General features: G+C 37.4%; 1 protein-coding gene across 1 annotated transcript in view; it reads left to right on the top strand.

Moving 5' to 3' along the window:
- Nucleotides 1-21,269, top strand: part of LOC150102439 (1-phosphatidylinositol 4,5-bisphosphate phosphodiesterase classes I and II-like) — a 900,535-nt gene that overhangs the window by 639,605 nt on the left and 239,661 nt on the right. The window contains exons 21-22 of the mRNA XM_090399636.1: nt 197-296; nt 14,871-14,975. Coding sequence (XP_090255762.1) covers nt 197-296; nt 14,871-14,975 — 205 coding nt within the window. The remainder of the gene's footprint in view (nt 1-196; nt 297-14,870; nt 14,976-21,269) is intronic.

Here is a 21,269-nt window from a genome sequence, read left to right as displayed (position 1 = left end):
CATTCTGCTTGCTTCAAAAGAGAAAATGTTTAACTATGAATGGTCACTCTCACAGACATTGAATATAAATAAAAAGTTTAAAATATATTTTAACTTTTTAGTTTAATATATAATATATTTAACAAAAACATTAATAGAAATATTATCCCTATATATATATATATATATATATGAAGGATTTTTTTTTTATTTGCAGGTGGTACTTCCTGATCTTGCATGTTTAAGGATTGCAGTGTATGAGGAGAATAACAAATTTATTGGTCACAGAATATTACCAGTTGTTGGACTAAGGCCAGGTGTGAGAGTTTTATAGATAGCCAATTTTCATATTTATGTGAAATACTCTAGCATGATTCAAGAAAAAAGGAAGAAATTAGCAATTGTTTTTCAGCTCAAGATTTGTAAATTGATAAGTATTGTTATTTAGCTTATGATATATGTTCTTAAATTTTAGCTCTCACTTTATTAAATAGCTAGGATAGAATGAAGAGAGAAAAACATGTTTGACATAGTAAATAATTTTAATTAAATTATCACAAATATTTCATACTGCAACTTATATAGTACTCCATCAATGTCACACAAAAAAAAAGCAATGAAAGAGACAGAGTACCAGACACATACATAGTTTAACCAATAAAAGTAAGTGCTGCATATTAGAAAGATCGTATTAATATAATAAATCATTTCTGATATTTACATGGGATGAGAATCTCCCACTTTTTTGGGGGAAGGAGAGGAAGTGGGGGGGAGATGCATTTCATTCCAATTTAAATTAGACCTGTGTAACAGGGCTTCAGAACTTTCTTTGAAAAGACATTCATATTTAAATATACTCTGTATAGAAGATAGCCCACATTGTAAAGAATACCATGTTTGGTCTCAAAAGACTTTTTGAAGTTCTCTGATGTTCATCAATCTTTCCTTTTTTTTTTTTTTTTTTCCTCCCATAGAATGGTCTATCTATCAAAGTATGTCAGATTACATTCACAAAGCATCTGGTAAACACTAGCTAAAGACATATAAGGTCTTGATCATGCCTCATACAGATTACTGCACATAGACTTGGTCTCCTGGTTTTCATGATGATAAGGATATATTAGAGTCCGGAGAAGACTAAGGTTGTAACTGGTCTTTGGAATATGAAGGGAGATTGAGGAAATGCAATTTACAAAGCCTCATGAATAAGAGGAAGAGCATAGGGTTATGATTGAGGTGTTTAAGATGATAAGGGTCTTTTACATTAACCTAGCCACAGATTAATGTAGAAGAAATTTTTCACAAAATGGGAGAGGAGTAGAACAAGGGCCTTCCCTAGAAATGGTATGAGGAGGGTGTGACCCAAGAAAGATTGGTTGGTCTAGCAACTATATCGATAGAGGTGGACATAGCTTATAATTTAAATTTAGTAGAGCTTATAAACAGTTTTAGTGTGCGATATTCCCGTTGAGCAAACATTTAATTAATATTATTATGTAATCATTTTGCATTAATGTTTCTCTTGTAATAACAAAATAGCAATTGGAGATTTTCTTATATTTTTGTCTTATAATCCATCACTGGTGATGGCCTTGTGAATATGTATTGTTATATCGTTTGTTTCATATATTATTATATCTCTGTCTTTACTTTAACTTTACAGTTAACATAAATTTTATCTGTATCACTTAATATCAGATATTCGTTTGCCGACAAATTTGTATTGATTAAAGACTGCGCCAGCCGACAACTAAACTCTGATACATTATCCAAGAATACTTAAAGAAAGTGTAGGGATCATGAGGCATGCAGTCGTGGTCCCAATTCTTATACCACTATTGGTTTCCCCCTTAATGCACGGTGCGTAAGTTTTCAGACGGTAGCTCAATCCGCAGAAAAGATGACAAACTCATTTGATTGTATATAAAGAAACACATTCATTATGGCACAAAGACAAGTATACATGTTAATCAAATCCTTAATCTTAAAAGAGTCTGGGTTCCCATTTACTTAATTAATCACATCCAAAACTTCTATGTTATAGTCCCTTACTTGACATAAATTTCTCACCTCTATACGTACATCTATTCTCAGACTCTTATAACTAAGTTACCTAATATTATCACACATGTAATATTGCACATATACACAAGACAACTCAATATTTCTGACATGAACTTCTCTAGGGTAATACTTCTTATTCTTACTTAATCCTCCCTCCAAAATATTTAGCTAACATTTAATTACATTCTGACCATATAATATTACTGTTCCTAAATCACACAAACAGTTCGGGCCTCGGTCTCCTGTTCGCCTGGAGCCTAATATGCTTTCTTCTCAACCACAGACAAAAGTATCCAAATCGCAGACTGTTCTTATAGCACCACACGGAAATAGCGTGTTTCCTTAACTTCTGCTTCCTTACCCCACGGTTACTTTAATCGAACATTTAACATAAGAAAATCTTACGCTCAGTTAGTCTGCACGGTTAGCTTAGTGGCTATGCGCTTCGCAACCATATGCCTGGGGAAGGAGTGTCCTAGGTTCGATTCCCGTCGGTGACGTGAGGAGCTGAAGGATCTTCCTCAGCCATAGCCAAGTTAGCCAGTCTTGGGAGTGGACAGCAGGGTTTTTTCCCCAGTTTATTCTGGGGTTTTTCATCCCACAAAGCAGGCAAACTGGCCTTGAGAACTCAATACTACGGGCCATAGGATACACCGGGGCATAAGGCTTGACCACCTTATCCTGTAAACGGAGTGAGGTCCGATGATCAATGGACCATCGACACCGCAAGGTAAAAGAGGGTATAAGGGAGATGATGATGATGAAATCTTACGCTTACTGTTCTTGCCTTGAACTGGATATTCTGGTCTGCTTACAGTGTCTTCACTGATGGCAGCCTTGCTATTCCTTTGTTTCCATACGAACCGAAAACACTCACACACAGATTTGAACACTGACATTGATCTCATCAGTGGCTCTTTCTTCTGAATACATTGTAGTTGCAGCCTTGGCCCATATAGCAGGGAGGGGGGGAGGTTGGCGGCAAGTTCTACACAGCTCTCCGACAGGAAACTAGGTGTTGACGAAATCCGGAGACAAGAGAGCGATTCGAATCCCTGCCGAAACCTTTATACCTCAGAACAGCTCCCTCACTCAGCGGTGTCGTCACGCATACGGCGACTTCCGATTGGACGCCATGGCCACGGACTGTTTTTACATAGCTTAAAGCATGGTCTAGCTTATACATATTTACTTGGCAATTTATACATGATTTTATATTCTAATTCATTTACAACTATTCTCCATTAAACTCATGGGATATTTTAACACTGTTCAGAGCTTACACACTTGGATATTTACATGTTCTTGGGACATTAGTTGGTGCATTTCCCATCCGGAGGCATAAGCATGTCCTTATCCACTCCTTCTGAGACAACTTAACGTTGGGTGGGGGAAAAAAAGGCGACTCATCATTTTTTTTTCCGACACAACAAAGGCCCCCCCCCTTTAATTAAAATTTTTTCTTAACTAAGTTATTACAAAATTTCTTTGCCCTCTTTCCCTTTGTTTCCCTTGGTTCATTACTAGAAGTCTCTCCCGAATGAATCTTTTCTCTCAGTTCTCTGCAGTGGGGTGATACCTTTCTGTTTTCCACACTGCCCTTTTGTAATGGCATGATATCTGTAGGTGTCCCTTCGGTCTGAATATGCTGCTCATTATGACGTGTGTTCTGACTTTCAATTATGCTTTCTGATTCTACTCCTTTGCTTACAAGTTCTTGATCGTTCTCTGAATCATTCTTTCCTCCACGGAACAGCACAGTTGCTTTGGGATAGTTACAGGAGAAACCATGTTTTTTCAGGAAATCCTCCCCTAAAATCATTTCCACGTGTGGCATGTGTTTCTGGGCAGTAAAAGGAAGTTATGCCATGCATGTAGGCCTTGTCCTACCAACTCTATTCTTAACCTTACCCGCTTTTGGGCATAAATCACAGCACAAACATAATGATGTGGCTTCAGGTTGGTGCCTAACCCTTGGGTTTCCCTGTATGGTACAACATTCGCGGGCAGTGTGTCCTAGTTTGTTACAACGATAACATCTAGGGATTTCACGTCGGAAATCTCGTCTAACCTCTCCGTCTACAGACAAAGGAGGGCTCGAGCCACATTGGGTAGACATTTTTGCTAACCTGTCCATTAAGGACTCTAATTTGTCAAGTACTGGCTGTTGTAATCTATTTACCTCTTGTCTTATGAAATCTGTTACTTTCTCCTCTGGGATCACTTGAGAACCCCTGCTGTTAGTATGATTATCCGTTAACTGGCTTGCTATTAAGTCAAGTTGTTCCATGAGTGGTTGTTGAAGTTTTTCAACCTCCATTTTGATTAAGGAGCGGACTTCGTCGAGGTTACACGTGTCACTATCGATCTTACAGACAGGTTTCACTTTGTTTTTTTCTATACTTTCTTGTACTTCTTGGCATTTTTATATTTCTTTTTCTCTCTCTTCCTTTCTTTGGCTCAAAGATCTATTATCTCCCTTATTATCATTTACTATGTTTATGTAGTTTGCAGTGGCTGCGGGCAAGCAGTTGCTCTTTTTCTGTGGCGGCATTAAGGCATTCCTTCAGGTTGGATATGTTTTTTGCAAATGCCACCTCCTTCAATTCCTGTCTCAGGCCCATTCTGAATAGTTGAAATACTGTCCAATCTAGATGTTGTCTCTCCTCCTCCTCCTGTACACTTAGTGTGTTAGCACAAGTGAGTAACCTGTTGTAATACTCATTTACACTTTCTTTTTCCTTTTGCCGTATACTTTGGAGCTTCCAGAGGTTAGGCCCCACTGTCTTGGTCTTTGAGAATTGTGAGGTTAGAATTTGCCTAAACCTCTGGTAGTCCATTGTATTTTTCAATAGGGGAGAGGAGTAGAAGTAGCTTTTCGCCCTTCCATTTAACTTGCTGCAAAGCAAAATGAGTAACTGGAAGTCACTCCATCTCCCTGTTTCCCTAAGTTCTTCTACGTATTCAAAATAAGCCCCCATATCGTCAGAATCTTCACCAGAGAACTGAGGGAAAATTTGTTGGGGGTTTATGGTCCTAAAGAACTCTGGGTCGCTCATCTCGGTGGTCGTATTGGGTGAGGACATACTTACGCTCTCTGATTACCACAGCTCAAATTCAAATAAATTTCAAAAAACTTAATTTCACTATTATACCTTTCACAACTGAGTTTGTTTCTGGGATTGAGACCAGTTTGGTGTGCAAATTAATCTCTTTCAGCACATCCTGTTGACTGCGCCATTGTTATGTCCTTCGTTTTATATTGTATATGTCTGTGGTGACTACGTGACTGCCTTATTGTTATATCTCTAACTGTCTTTACTTTAACTTTACAGTTAACATAAATTTTATCTGTATCACTCAATATCAGATATTCATTTGCCGACAAATTTGTATTGATTAAAGACTGCGCCAGCCGGCAACTAAACTCTGATACATCATCCAAGAATACTTAAAGAAAGTGTAGGGATCATGAGGCATGCAGTTGTGGTCCCAATTCTTATACCACTATGGTTTCCCCCTTAATGCACGGTACGTAAGTTTTCAAACGGTAGCTCAATCCGCAGGAAAGATGACAAACTCATTTGATTGTATATAAAGAAACACATTTATTATTGCACAAAGACAAGTATACATGTTAATCAAATCCTTAATATTAAAAGAGTCCAGGTTCCCATTTACTTAATTAATCACATCCAAAACTTCTATGTTATAGTCCCTTACTTGACATAAATTTCTCACCTCTATACGTACATCTATTCTCAGACTCTTATAACTAAGTTACCTAATATTATCACACATGTAATATTGCACATATACACAAGACAACTCAATATTTCTGACATGAACTTCTCTAGGGTAATACTTCTTATTCTTACTTAATCCTCCCTCCAAAATATTTAGCTAACATTTAATTACGTTCTGACCATATAATATTACTGTTCCTAAATCACACAAACAGTTCGGGCCTCGGTCTCCTGTTCGCCTGGAGCCTAATATGCTTTCTTCTCAACCACAGACAAAAGTGTCCAAATCGCAGACTGTTCTTATAGCACCACACGGAAATAGCATGTTTCCTTAACTTCTGCTTCCTTACCCCCACGGTTACTTTAATCGAACATTTAACATAAGAAAATCTTACGCTTACCGTTCTTGCCTTGAACTGGATATTCTGGTCTGCTTACAGTGTCTTCACTGATGGCAGCCTTGCTATTCCTTTGTTTCCATACGAACCGAAAACACTCTCACACAGATTTGAACACCGACGTTGATATCATCAGTGGCTCTTTCTTCTTATGGATCTGAATACATTGTAGTTGCAGCCTTGGCCCACATAGCATACATAGCAAGGGGGGGGGGTTCTTGCTACACGTGGCGGCAAGTTCTACACAGCTCTCCGACAGGAAACTAGGTGTTGACGAAACCCGGAGACAAGAGAGCGATTCGAATCCCTGCCGAAACCTTTATACCTCAGAACAGCTCCCTCACTCGGCGGTGTCGTCACGCATACGGTGACTTCCGATTGGATGCCGTGGCCACAGACTGTTTTTACATGGCTTAAAGCATGGTCTAGCTTATACATATTTACTTGGCAATTTATACATGATTTTATATTCTAATTCATTTACAACAATTCTCCATTAAACTCATGGGATATTTTAACACTGTTCAGAGCTTACACACTTGGATATTTACATGTTCTTGGGACATTAGTTGGTGCATTTCCCATCCGGAGGAATAAGCATGTCCTTATCCACTCCTTCTGAGACAACTTAACGTTGGGTGTGGAAAAAAAAGGCGACTCATCATTTTTTTTTTCCGACACAACAATATACAAAATTTGAAAGTTTCATTAATTTGACCAGAGAGATTATGAGAATATAATCGTCAGGGGTGATATTTAATTGTTTGCCTCAAGCTACAATGTAATCTGGTGATGGCCCTGTGAATATGTATAGAAAATTTGAAAGGTTCAATAATTTGACCAGAAAGCTTATGAGAATATAATCATGAGTTGCCTTAGCTTGCACTACTTAAAAGATATGAGCACTATGCAGATGTCCATATATTTGGTTTTTATTAGTGCTTTTGATAAAGGTCTCACTGCCCTAACAGCTGTTTTGAACTGATTGGTTCTCTTCAGAGACAGGGCACATTAAGAAACCTTAAGAGGGCAAAGACTCTCATTCAGTACCGAAGTAATCCTATGTTAGAGAAATGTATTTCTAATCAGTGAATTCTTGGTCAGTGCATAATAGTAATTTCATAATTACTATTATGTAATGTGTGCCAAAATCAAATATATGTAGGAACTATAAACTAAGACAATTTTGACACCAAAGTTTGTATTCTCATAAGCTCTCTCATAAAAAGTGTAACAACACCAGAAATCATCGACCAAGTGCACAATATGGTATTGGATGACTGGCGAGTCAAGGTGCATGAAATTGCTGAGGCTATAGGCATTTCAAAAGAATGTGTAGGATATATTTTGCATGAAGAATTGCAAATGAAAAAGCTTTGCACAAGATGGGTGCCGTGCTTGCTCACAGCAGATCACAAATGCACTCACATGAAAATCTCTGAACGGTGCTTGGAGCATTTTAACAAGAATAAAACTGATTTTGTGCATCGATTTATTACTATGGATGAGACTTGGATTCACCATTACACGCCAGAATCCAAACAACAGTCAAAACAGTGGACATAATCCAGTTGTTAAGCAACAATGAAGACAAAGTCGATTCCATCAGCAGGAAAGGTTATGGCATCGGTGTTTTGGGATGCTAGAGGCATTTTGTTTATTGATTATCTTGAAAAGGGTAAAACAATAACTGGGGAATATTATTCCGATCTTTTAACCAGACTAGATGAAAAAATTCGTGAGAAACGACCCAGTTTGCTGAAGAAAAAAATCATCTTTCATCAGGACAATGCACCTGCCCACAAAGGTGTTTTGGCAATGGAAAAATTAAGGGATCTGCGCTATGAATTGTTGGAACATCCACCCTATTCCCAGATTTGGCTCCCTTTTGACTTTTATCTTCTCCCAAAACTAAAACTCTTCCTCGCTGGTCAGCGTTTTTCTTCAAATGAAGGGGTGATTGCAGCTGTGGAGGAGTATTTTGCAGATCTTGTTGAAAACCACTACAGGAATGGGATAATGGCACTGGATCATCACTAGAATAAATGTATTAGTCTTAAGGGAAATTATGTTGAAAAATAAAAATAAATTTGAAATTATAAATTTACTTTTTCATTGTTAGGCTGGAAACTTTTTAGACCACCCTCGTATGTCACTTCTTACAAATGCATCGAAATTTGAGTTATTTTTCTTTTAATAGTGTGATTTTTCACTTCACTTGTAAATTCTATTATTATTATTATTCAGGCCTCCATGGAGTGAAAAGACTCATCATGGGAGGTCCTTCCTAGGAAACACAAAGTCTATCAAAACTCATCGCAGGAGGTTCCTTCTAGGAAACACAAAATCTATCATACCACTCCTTAAACACATTGATCGTTCTCGCTCTCACCACTCTATCAGGTAATGCATTCAATGGTTCAACCACTCTCCATGCAAAGAAACCACCCCTCTTGCTCACAGTTTCCTTCCATAACTTCCAGGGATGGCCCCTTGTCATCACTCCTTCCTGCTGTTCAACCAAGCGAAAGAACTCCCCAGTGTCAACCCTGTAACCACCTCTCAACAGATTAAAAGTCTCAATCATATCACCTCTCCTTCTTCTATCCACCAAACTTTGCAGTCCACATTCCCTCAGCCGATCCTCATAACTAACATTGTACAGTCCTGAAACTATCTTTGTTATCTGCCTTTGTACCCTTTCCACAGTTAATTTATCTCCTTCAAATCCCGGGGACCAAATCTGAAAACAATAGTCTATGTGTGGTCTGATCAGAGTCTTATACAATGGAATGATAACCTTTTTATCTCTGCAGGTCAGTGTCCTTCTCATTATTGCAGCAATCCTCTGTGTTACCTTCACCACCTTTGCAATATGTCCTCTTAATTTAAGGTTTCTATGGATCATCAACCCCACATCTCTCTCCCATACTTCCAGTATAACTCTTCCCATAGAGTATGCAGCGTCCCATCAGTGTTTCCCAAACCTCAAGACCTTACATTTTGCTGCATTAAACCAATTTCCCCATTCATTTGCCCATCTATCTAGCTTATTCAAATCCTCTTGCAAGGCTACCACATCTGCACTATTACTAATAATCCTTCCCAGCTTCGCATCATCCACAAACTACTGAATATCCCCTTGCAATCCACTGACAATGTCACTGATATAAAGGTTAAACAACATAGGTCCCAGTACTGAGCCCTGTGGGACCCACTTGTAACCCTCTGCCTTCTTGAAACTGCCCCCACCATACACAACTCTGATACCTATTGGACAGCTAATCCTGAATCCAGTTGACCGATCTGACATCCAGACCCATGTACTGCTACTTAAATATCAGCTTATCATGTGACACCCTGTCAAATGCCTTCGCTAAGTCTAAGAAAATGGCAGTATATGCCTTTCCTTCATCTAATGCTCTTGTAACTTTATTATAAAAGGCTAGCATATTGCTAAAACAAGAGCATCCCTTCACAAATCCACTAATTTCTCCAAGATCTTAACAACTGCTGATGACACATAAACTGGTCTATAATTAGACACTTCCAGTCTGCTACCGCCATAATGCAATGGCACTATCTTACCTTCCTTCCATTCCCTGGGCACCTTTCCTGTAGCTAGACTTTCATTGAAAAGCCAGGCCAAAGGAGCTCTCAAAACTCGTGGTGAAATACCATCCAGTCCCTCAGTTTTACTGACATCCAGAGTACTCAGTATTTGAAACACACTCTCCTCTAAACCTCGAACCTGCCCTATCCCTCTAGCATTAAAATTTACTTCTCCAGGATGAAATACTCCAATAGTGTTCATTGAACAATTCCACTATGTCCTCTGGATTAGTCACAGTATTCCCATTTTTATCCCACAATGTCATTCTTCCACAATCATTTCTCCTCCTACTAACAACATAGCTAAAAAATTCCCTAGGATTTTCTTTGGATCTTGGGGCCAATCTCTTCTCATATTCCAGTTTTGCCTTCCTTACCATACTAGCCACTCTCCTGGCCTGTGTCTTATATTCTTTGTGCATCTGCTCTTCACCTGTCTCCTTATATCTCTTCCATAGCTTCTTCTTCACATGCAGCTCCTGTTAATATTGTTTGTCATCCACTTTACTCCAAATTGTGTTCTCTTCTTCACTTGTGGAATACAGTTTACTATTGCTGCTAACAAATATTCCTTCACAATTTCCCAAGCACTAATGATATCCCAGCCTTTCAGTTCCTCCCTCCACAAAACTTCCCCAAGTTGATGTCCAAGACTATTATAATCACCTGCTTATAATTCCACATACGTCCCCGTCTCTTTGATACTCCTGCATATTTGTTCATCTTCCAAGTCAAAACCACATGGTCACTCTCTCCAACTGGTTGGAGGAGATGTCATCTCAGTTATTATCAACTCTTCTGATGCTATGACTAAATCCAAAACTCTTGCACCTCTTGTTCCATCTATTACATGTTGCCTAAGACATTTGTCTCCCTCAAGAATTCTAGAAACTCCATTCCCTTATTACTATATGCATTTTCCTCTTCCCAACTTATACTGCTGTAGTTTAAAATCTCCCATAACAATCATTCTTTTTGCACTTGCCAAGCTCAACTGTCTAAACATCTCCTGATCCCCACCCACTGTGCTCCTTGGTTTGTAGCAACACCCTACTAAATATCCTGTCTTGCCCACCTCTACCTCACACCATATGCTTTCAAAATCATTATTGTCACTGCCTTCCAAAGCCTCCACTCTTAGAGGATATAAGTCGTCACTTATCATAAACAGTACTCCAGCACCACACTTTCCCTTTCTATCTTGCGAAAAATACTATACCCTGCTACTTCTATTCCTGTTATTATATCATCTTCTGTCATCCACCTCTCTGTGATCCCAATAATCTTTGGCCAGGCTGATGCTATCAGCGCCACCAATTCCTCTCCTTTATTTCGGATACTCCTGGCATTAGTGTAAAGCATAAAAATGCCACTGTTTCTATATCCAACGTTATCCCTTCTAGACTCCACTGGACTCAGCGTTACCTGATGTCATCCCCCATCTCCCAAGTACCCATTCCCACAAGAGGCGACCCTTGCTACCATCCACCCTGGGCATTGTAGTTTCCCTGCATTGACACACCAACTCTTTCAGAATAGCAATCTCTCCAGATGCCTACATCCTTCCTCATTCAAATGCAAGTGGTCTCTCACATACAATTCCTTTCTGTCCTCAAATGCCCTCCAAGCATCCACATATTCCAATCCTCTCTTGACACATTCTAGCTATTATGTTATTCAATATTTCTACTCTGCTGCTCAGCTCGTCACAATCATACCTTTGCAACATGCACACTATTTTTTCCTCTCTGCATCTTCTTTCATACAACCTCAAGGAAGAATTTCATATCTCTTGCTGCCCAATTTACATTACCTTTCAAGTCATTTGTTCCTACCATCACAATCATCTCATCCACCCTTTCACCCATCTTAATTGCCATAGCCATACTTTCTATTGTTCCTCCAGGCAAATACTCCTCACGCATCCTATCTTGCACACCACTGATCATTAAGTCCCCATACATTATACCTCTTACCACCCTGTTCCCTGATTACTCACATGCATCCCTCACTCTCTCGCCTTCCTGACATCCCTCTATTCCTGGTTCTAGTGCTCCCTCACATTCTTCTCATTCTCTCTCTCTCTTCTATCATTCCCATCTCTCTCTCTCTCTCTCTCTCTCTCATTCTCTCTCTTCCACTTATCCTATTCTCTCCTCTTCTATCTTTCCCATAACTCTCTCTCATTCCCTGTCTCCTACTGTTCCTATTCTCTCCTCTTCTACCATTTCCATAACTCTCTCCTACTCCTACTCTGATTTGCCTTCATTCGTGTCTTCCATTCGCCTCATCTCATCTTTCACACTTGTCATCTCATTCCCTGGACATTCCACCTGCTCTTTCAGCTCATCTATCTCTCTCTCTCTGCAAGTAGCCACTCTTATTTGCCATTCATCTCCTCCCAAATGTACCATCTTCAAAATTTTCACAATTTTTCAACCTTTCCGTACTCCCCACTCTCATTATTTTATTCATATTTCTCTCACTATTCTCACCCTCTGTCATGCCATTCATCTCTCTACATGGAGAGTCTCCCGCCTCTGACTCAACGAGGTCAGTTATAGTCATCTGTAACTCACCAAGTTCCTCCCTTTGCCTGCATTTTCCTCATATACATATTTCCCCTTCTGTCATCCACCACATATACAACCGCCAGGATGCATACATTCCACAAGTTCTGCATGCTACAAAATCTCATATTATATCATGCAAAATGGAGTCCTTATATATGATATGCCATTTGTAATTTTAACTGCCGCTGCCGCCATTGTTCAGAATAGTATCGTGGAACTATTACAACTAAACGCTAAATAAATATAAGGGATATAACTATATAAGTAAAAGTACAAACAAAACTTTTAAGTATGCTAAATATAAATAAAGTAAAACTAAATAACGAAAATTTATGCTATCTTCATCTTCTCTTCCACCGTCATGCATCCGATTCTGACCCCGTCTTCTCGGTAACCAAAATACACAATATAGCGCCAATAACTAACTCCAGAAACAACCACTGAAGGACACTCGTATTCCAGAAAAAATAACGTAGCACAAATCTCGACAGAAGTCGGACTATTCACCGATTAAAAAGCACTTTTTTCAGAAGAGCTCAAAATCCCCACCACGTTCTCTGGTGACTCTATCGCCCTCTCCCCAATGTTACAAACAGTGATGTAGGAATGGTATGACATTGGAGAAGTTGTGGAGGACACCATTGTCAGAAGGATGCTATCAGCCTAATATGTTAGTAATTATCAAAATTGTCACACTAAAACAAGATGCATGCTAAGAATTTGCCTAGGGTAACAGAAACTTGGCTATACCACTAGTTGCAAACTGCAAAGATCTTTTGCAATACCTTTCTCTAGTCTAAGACAAAGGTGGCAATATTTCTCTGTTCAAGAAGTTTTGTAGTTATTACTTGTATAAGTACAAAGTACAAGTAGTAACTAAAAAGAAGTCCAAGGACTCATTGCATGAGACGAAGTCAATCCATGTATTTTTTTTTTTAATTCATTCAGAGATAATGCACCCATCACTTTCATTAGAGGATCATTTCAGTAATTAATGGAAATGTTAATCGATGAGTATGTAGATTTTTTGACCAAAAAATTAATGTTTTTGGTTGAAAAATTTGTCACAAAAAAATTCATTTTTGTAACAGATGATAACTGACACTGTGTTTAATAGATCATGCTAATATAGATAGTTAAACCAACTAGTTTTGCCACATATGCTAGTGACTTCTTCTGGTTAGGGAGAACCAATAAGTGGTAAACACAAACCATTACACAACTAAAACTAAACATGTAGGAACCATTACACAGAAATAAAAAAATAAACATGTGGAGCATGGAAGATGGCATGGGTCAGTTCATTGTACAGTAGGTATGCATGATAGTAGGCAGAGAAGTTAAAGTTTGACAGGGGGAAAGATCTAATAAGTGACTTCCAAATATCACATAAAATCACCATCATAGACGCTTTGTTATTGCAGTCACTGAATTTGACTTCTCTGTAAGGCATGGAGCTTTTGTCCCATTCAATATCATTGTGGGAGAAGTGGAAAGCTAGGCCTGAGCTGTCTTCTCTGTTGTTATTAACATCTCCAGTAGGCTCTTTTTGTCTAATTTCCAAACTTCAGGATGTTTGTTGAAAGGGTTGTGGTCCTTAGGTGAACATAACAGAGCTCATATAGTCACAATGGGCTTGAAAACCACTCTTATGTCATTAGATTTCAGGAAATTGACAATTTTGAGAGAAAGTCTACCAGTATAAGGGATGGAAACTGAGGCCCTGTGGCAAATATGAGGGATTTGTTGTGGAGCAGGATTAGAGAATAGTATTCTTTGCACAATTTTCTTAGAATATCAATTGTTCACCGATAGTTAGAGAAGATAATGTAATTCTTCTCTAATTTTTGTGATATATGGTGCAATGAAGAGAAGTATAGGTAACAACCTGTATGAGTGGGCTTACAGTATATGCTAAAAGAGATGCTTCCTTCTATTTTTTTTGAAATTAAAATATCTAGGAAAGGTAATTTTCCTTCATTTTTCAAGTTCTAAAGTAAATTTATTTTTATGATGGAAAGAGTTGATAGATGAAAGAAAATCTCATGTAACTCAACCACACTGTGTCTCCAGATTATAAGTATATCGTCTAGTTCAGTGTTTCTCAATGTTTTTTGGATCATGCCCCACCTCAACATCTCAAAGATTTTGATGTCCCCCCCCCCAGCATAATAATCAGCCAAGTTCTGAAAAAGTACAATATAAATATGTACATGTACATTTTCTAATTGCCCTCCTGTGGGGCATACGCCCCACGTTGAGAAACAATGATCTAGATATCTCCAAAGTGACAGAAAGTTAATCATGAATTGAATTATTAAACTTATTTATACAGCTGTTCACAATTAGATATAATAATTTTAAGAGAGATATTTAGCTAAGACTTTTTAAAGTAATTCCATAAACTTTTGATAATTAAATAATTTATGCAGTAAATCTTTTAGGAAGTAGCAATCTTATTGTTTATTTCTATTTTGTTTTTTATTCATTATTGTTAGGTTACAGAAACATATCTCTAAGGAATGAATCTGGACAACCATTAGCGTTACCAACCGTTTTTGTGCATGTTATGGTGAAGGATTACATTCCTGATGGATTGTCTGGTATGAGATGTATTCATTTCTAGAAATTAATTTATGGTTTACTTTTTTATCAATAAAAAATCTTATTTGTGAAAAATATTATTTGCAAAGAATGTGTTTATTTACATGCAAAGAAATAAACATTAATTGGTAATTCATGAACAATTATAAAAAAAACCACTGTTAAGTGCAGTTAGATACTTGGATAATATTTTATTAATATTTCTGGTAATTCAACTTCTACTTGGTACTGTGATTACAGTACCAAGTAGAAGTTGGTACTGTAATCACTTTATTGTGAATAAAAAAAGTAAATGGATTTAACTAATTAAAATTATATAAAAATCATCATCATCATCATCATGCATATCAAGGATTTAGGCTTAGCATGGCCTGTTCCGGCCTTAGAAGTCATCGTTGAATCGTTTAAGAGGATGTCCTGGTTTTCTTTTTCCTAATGGCTTGTACTTCAATTCTTGTTTTGGTAATCTTTCTGTTTTCATTCTTTGAACATGTTCCATCCATTTATGTTTATATTTTTTAATTTTTTCTATTACTGGTTCTTGGTTTAATTCTTTCATAATTTCTTCGTTTCTTTAGTGATCAAATAGAGTATACTTTGCAGTTTTTCTCATAAATTTCATTTCTGCTGTTGTTAATCTTTGTCTTTTTATTTTATTATCCAAATTTCGCTTCCATACATTAAGACTGGTAGGGCTAATGTATTGTATACTTTTAGTCTGGTTTGTTTTTTAACTAGGTTTGGTTTAAATATAGAGTTAATTACATCTGTTATTTTTAAATATTTTGCAATTTTTACATTTATATCTTTTTCATTTTCATATGTGATCATACATCCTAGGTAATTAATTGAATTCACCTGTTCTAAGATCTTGTTATCTATTACTATTTTTGTTCTTGCTGGATCTTGTCCTTTAAAGGCCTTAGTTTTTGATTTTTCTGTTGCTATTATCATACCATAATCTTTGGATATCTCATTTAGATCTAAAATAGCTTTCTGTAGTTTATCTTCAGAATTTGTAATTATTATTTCGTTGTCAGCAAAGAGGAGAGTGTTTAAGTTTACTGTAGAAGAAAGTTTAATTCCTTGATGTAAATTTTTATTCCATTTTATTATTATTTCATTTAAGTAGATATTAAAAAGAGTTGCTGAGAGGGGACATCCCTGTCGGATCCCTTGGTTTATTTCTCTCGTATATGATAGCGCGTGATTTAATCTTATTTGTATTTGATTATTTTCATAAATTCTTGTGATAGCTTTTAGGATATTATTTGGTATTTGTCTTTCTTTTAATATGTTAAATAATGTTTCTTTTAACTTTGTCAAATGCTTTTTCAAAGTCAATAAATGCAATATGTATTTCTAAATTGTATTCTCTTCTTTTCTCTATTATTAATTTTAGGTAAAAGGCTGGGTCTCCTTTTCTAAATCCATTTTGTACTTCTAAAATAAAGTTTTCGGAATATTTCATTAGTTTGCTATTTAAAATTTTTCTATATATTTTATTAACAAGAATTTAGTATACTGATACCTCTATAGTTTTTAGGGTCATCTCTATTACCTTTTTTAAAGATAGCAATCACAATTGCTTTTTTCCATTCTATTGGGGGGATACCAGTTGAATAAATTTTATTTAAAAATAATGAGTCTTTCTTTGAATCTTGTTCCTGCGTATTTTTATAGTTTTGAACCTATCTTATCTTCTCCAGGTGACTTTCCATTTCTTGTTTCTTTCAGGCTGATTAGTAATTCTTCTTTGGTTATTTCCTTTTCATTTTCATTAATTGTTTGCCAGTTGTCTTTTTTTAAAATATTTGTCTGTCCACAATTCTATGTAGTAATTTAGAAATTCTTCTAATTTCAATTCGGTGTTTAATTTTATGTTTTCTTGGTATCTGCATTTAAGTGTTTCAAAATCTTATATACATTGGGTCTTATTTTATATAAATCATGTTCTAAATTAGAAACAAATTTGTTTCATGATTCTGTATTCTTTTTCTGACTTCTCTTTTAGCTATGGCTCTTATTCTTTTATATTCTATTTCATCTTATAATCGTTTACTGCTTAACCATTCGTGATAGGCTTCTTTTTTCTTTTTGATTATTTCTTTGACTGTATCATCCCAATCTTTAGTTTTTTTCCTTTTATTGAATTTTTTGGTCTTTCCTACGCTCATTTGCTGCTGCATTTAGTATCGTTTTTATATTAAGCCATTCTATTTCTATTTCTTCATTTTGTTTTATTTTGTCTAGATATTGGTTAATTCTTTGTTCATATAGCCATTGTACATTTGTGTCATTCAATAGTCTAATTTTATAAACAAATGTTTCATTTCTATATTTCTAACTCAAACTTCTACTACTACACGAAAGGCTGGCTCAGCGTTAGATTTTTCGCAATGGATGCGTTGCGGAAACTGCTATATGTATGCACCGAAAAATGTGAAGGATCTGTGGTCGGTCTGGCAAAATGAGAAGAAGGAAAATGTCGACGTATGTGAGAAGTGTCGGGATAGGCTGGAGCGTTTAGGAATGGAAGCTGACATCGGGACCGTAGCGGAAGAACTTCGGCGGGAGTTTATGAAAATGAAAAATGACCTTCATCTTCTTCATGATGAAGTGGAAGTGATCGGTAAGGAGATACTGGAAGTTAAAGATGAGTTTAATGTGTTAAACAGAGAAATTAGGACTATAGAGATTACTTTAGCTGAAGTAACTAGAACAGGATTACATATGGGTGAGTCTTTGGTGAATGATTCAGTAATAAATAGTATGGGAGTGATTGGGAGTCAACATAATAAAACCACAAGTGGCCTAGAAGAAATGAGATGTAGTGAGAGTGGGGGGTAAGTAATAGAGAGTTGAGTAATGAAGCTAGGAGAGTCAGGCTGAATAGTGTAGAAAATGAGTCCATGAGTGTGGACTTGAATGAAGTTATGAGTGGTAAAATATATGGTGATTCTATGATTAAGGGTATGGAGAGTGGTATGCATGAGGAGTGCTTGGCTGATGGGACAATAGAAAGAGTGGCTTTAGCAATAAAGAGAGGGCATGAAACAGACAAGATGATAGTTATGGTGGGTACGAATGACCTGAGAGGTAGTATAAATCGGGTAGGAAAAGATTTAAGAACATTATTAGATATTGTGAAGAGGAAAAGTGTCAATGGGAGAATAGTGTGTGTGCTACCTCGTTTTGACAATTACGAGTTAAGTAGACGAGCAATGATAATGAATGATATGATTGCAAGAATGTGCAGAAAAAGAGGTCTGGAGTTTGTTGATGTTTGGAGTGTGTTTGAAGGAAAAAGGCAATTGTATGCTAGAGATGGACTGCATCTTAACATGGAAGGACATAAGCGATTGAAGAAGTTATTGTTTTCTGAACAGGTTGAAGTTATTGGGCAGGGAAACTAATATTGAAAAGGTTGAGTGTAAGAGAGAGAAACTTTAGCACTGATTGTGTATTTATTAATCCTTATAGGCAGAATAAATTGCAGAAGAGCAGGGATAAAAATCGACATAGGACTACAGTAGTTAGTGACTTATATATCAGTTCTAAAGCCGGTACAAGATCTAGAGGGAATCTGCAATTTTTGTATACCAATGCTAGAAGCATTCAAAATAAGAGAGAAGAATTTTTGGCATTAGTCAGTGAAATCTCACCAAAAGTTGTAGGCATTAGTGAAACTTGGCTGTCAGCAGAAGATGTGGTCACTGGAATTGAATGTGATGGGTACAGTATTTTCAGGGAGGATAGAGAAGATAGAACAGGAGGAGGAGTACTGTTGATGATAGCTGATGTGTTGCAGCCAAAGAAAGTAGTATATCATGATGATAGACATGTGAATGAGAGTTCATTTGAGGCAGTCTGGTGCGAAATAGTGACCAACGCAACCAAATATACAGTTGGATGCTGCTATAGGCCAGGGAGTACGGGGGGAGATATTGAATTCATGCATCAGCAACTTAGTGCAATGAGTGAAGGCTTAGTGATTATTATGGGGGATTTTAATTATGGTGATATCAATTGGAAGGAGGAAATATCACGTAGCAAAAAGGAAATGGAGTTCATACATCTTCTACGAGATAATTACTTGAAACAGCACGTAACTGAAGGGACACGTGGTGTGAGAGTGTTGGACCTGGTTATTGGTTCAGAGGTTATATGCATAAGTAAGGTGTCCTCGTTACCTCCAGTTGGTGAAAGCGATCATGTGGTATTGACTTGGGAGGTTGCAAAATCTGTGGATTTTTCTATTAAGAAGGGGTATGTACGGAACTACAGGTTAGGCAATTATAACAAGCTTCGGAGTGAGCTTGCAGCCATCCCATGGCAAAACATATTGCAAGGGAAAGATGTTAGCAGTGCTTGGGATAAAATCAGCGGGTATCTGAGGAAAGCAATATCAGATTGTGTCCCTATGGTCAGGAGGTCAAACAAGGCAGGCATTAGATGGATGAGCAGTAGTATCAAGCTTGAATTGCAAAAAAAGAAAATGTTATGGAGAATTTACAAGGAGAAGGGCGATCAGGACACCCATGAGCAGTACAAGGCTCAAGCTAGGAAGGTTACCAGCATAGTAAGAAAAGCTAAATCAGATTATGAGAAGACCTTAGCCAAAGAGATCAAGGGTAATCCCAAAGAGTTCTTCCGCTATGTGGCAAGTAAGAGGAAGAATGACTTCGGAAGGATAACCTTAGTGGGTGCTGATGGTATTGAAGTGACAAAATCAGATGTAATAGTCGAGTTACTGAGTGATCACTTCTCAAAAGTCTATCACCCAAGTGAGGATATTTCTATACCTATAGCAATACCTAATGTGAGAATTGAAGCTAAAGAATCAGAGGTATTAAATATATTGCAAAACTTAAATGCAAACACTGCGGTAGGCTTAGATGGAATATCAGCTCGGGTGTTGCGTGAATGTGCAAATGAATTGTCAACCCCTCTTACCTGGATATTTAATTTAAGTTTGAACTCTGGTATGGTCCCTAGGGAGTAGAAGTTAGGCAAAGTGGTTCCTTTGCATAAGGGTGGCTCTAAAACTGCGGTATTGAATTACAGACCAATCACCATCTCAGGAGTAGTGGTAAAAGTATTGGAAAAGTTGGTTAAAGACAAAATTCAAGAATGGGTGGATCAGGATATGATACTCTATAGAGGCCAACATGGTTTTGTTAAAGGTAGATCCTGCCTTAGCAATCTATTAACTATTCATAATAGAATAACATCTGAGTTGGACAAAGGAACTGGCTACACAGTGGTACTTCTGGATTTTGCTAAGGCTTTTGACAGGATACCCCATAGAACACTGTTACACAAATTGGAGCAGATGGGAATGGATATTAAATTCGTGATATGGATAGGAGAATGGCTCAGGGAGAGATACCATAAGGTGGTGTATGGAGGAGCCGAGTCCAGAATGAGGCAGGTGACCAGTGGTGTGCCTCAGGGCTCTGTGCTTGGGCCAATGTTGTTTAATTTGTATATAAATGATATAGGAAATGGCTTAAAGGGAGATATTCAATTGTTTGCTGATGATGCAAAGTTGTGTAGTGCAATAAAAAATCAAGCTGATGTTGAAAGTTTGCAGGAGGATTTAAATAAGCTGGTAAAATGGGCAAAAGAAAATGGATGTCAGTTCAATGTGGAAAAGTGTAAAGTCATGCATTTTGGGATTAAAAGATTACCAGCTGTGTACTACATCGATGGAAAGGTACTCCAAGAGATTGATGAGGCTAGGGACTTAGGGGTATTGGTAGATAGGGAGATGAAGTTCAGAGGACACATTGCTAAGGTGTCCAAGATTGCACATAGGATTACTTGGTTGTTGAGGAACACACTGACATCCAGAGATAAAGAGGTTATTATTCCCCTTTATAAAGCATTGATACTTCCACATTTGGATTACTGTGCTCAGGTCTGGTCACCTGGATTCCTTGGAGATGAGGAGGCTGTGGAGAGGGTTCAGAGAAGAGTGACCAAGTTGGTGAGTGGTATAAAAAATGCTCCCTACATTGATAGATTGAGAGCTTGTGGATTGCAGAGATTGGTTGATAGGCGAAGAAGAGGGGATATGATAGAAACATTCAAATTACTAAAAGGTTTTTATAGGATTGATGCAGGGGAAATGTTTCAGCTGTGTGATAGTGATGGAAGAACAAGAGGTCATCTCTGGAAATTAAAGAAGAGTGTGGTTAACAAAGGTGTCAGAACAAGGTTTTTTGCCTGGAGGGTGGTGAATGAGTGGAATTCATTGCCAGACTTAGTTGTGAGCTCTTTGTCTGTAA

The sequence above is a fragment of the Typopeltis vanoorti genome, chromosome 10 (genome assembly GCF_054136105.1).
Source record: "Typopeltis vanoorti isolate ZY-2024b chromosome 10, IOZ_Tvanoo_1.0, whole genome shotgun sequence".
Taxonomy (NCBI): domain Eukaryota; kingdom Metazoa; phylum Arthropoda; class Arachnida; order Uropygi; family Thelyphonidae; genus Typopeltis; species Typopeltis vanoorti.
Note: the sequence above shows the minus strand (reverse complement) of the source record. Positions and strands in the feature narration are given on the sequence as shown.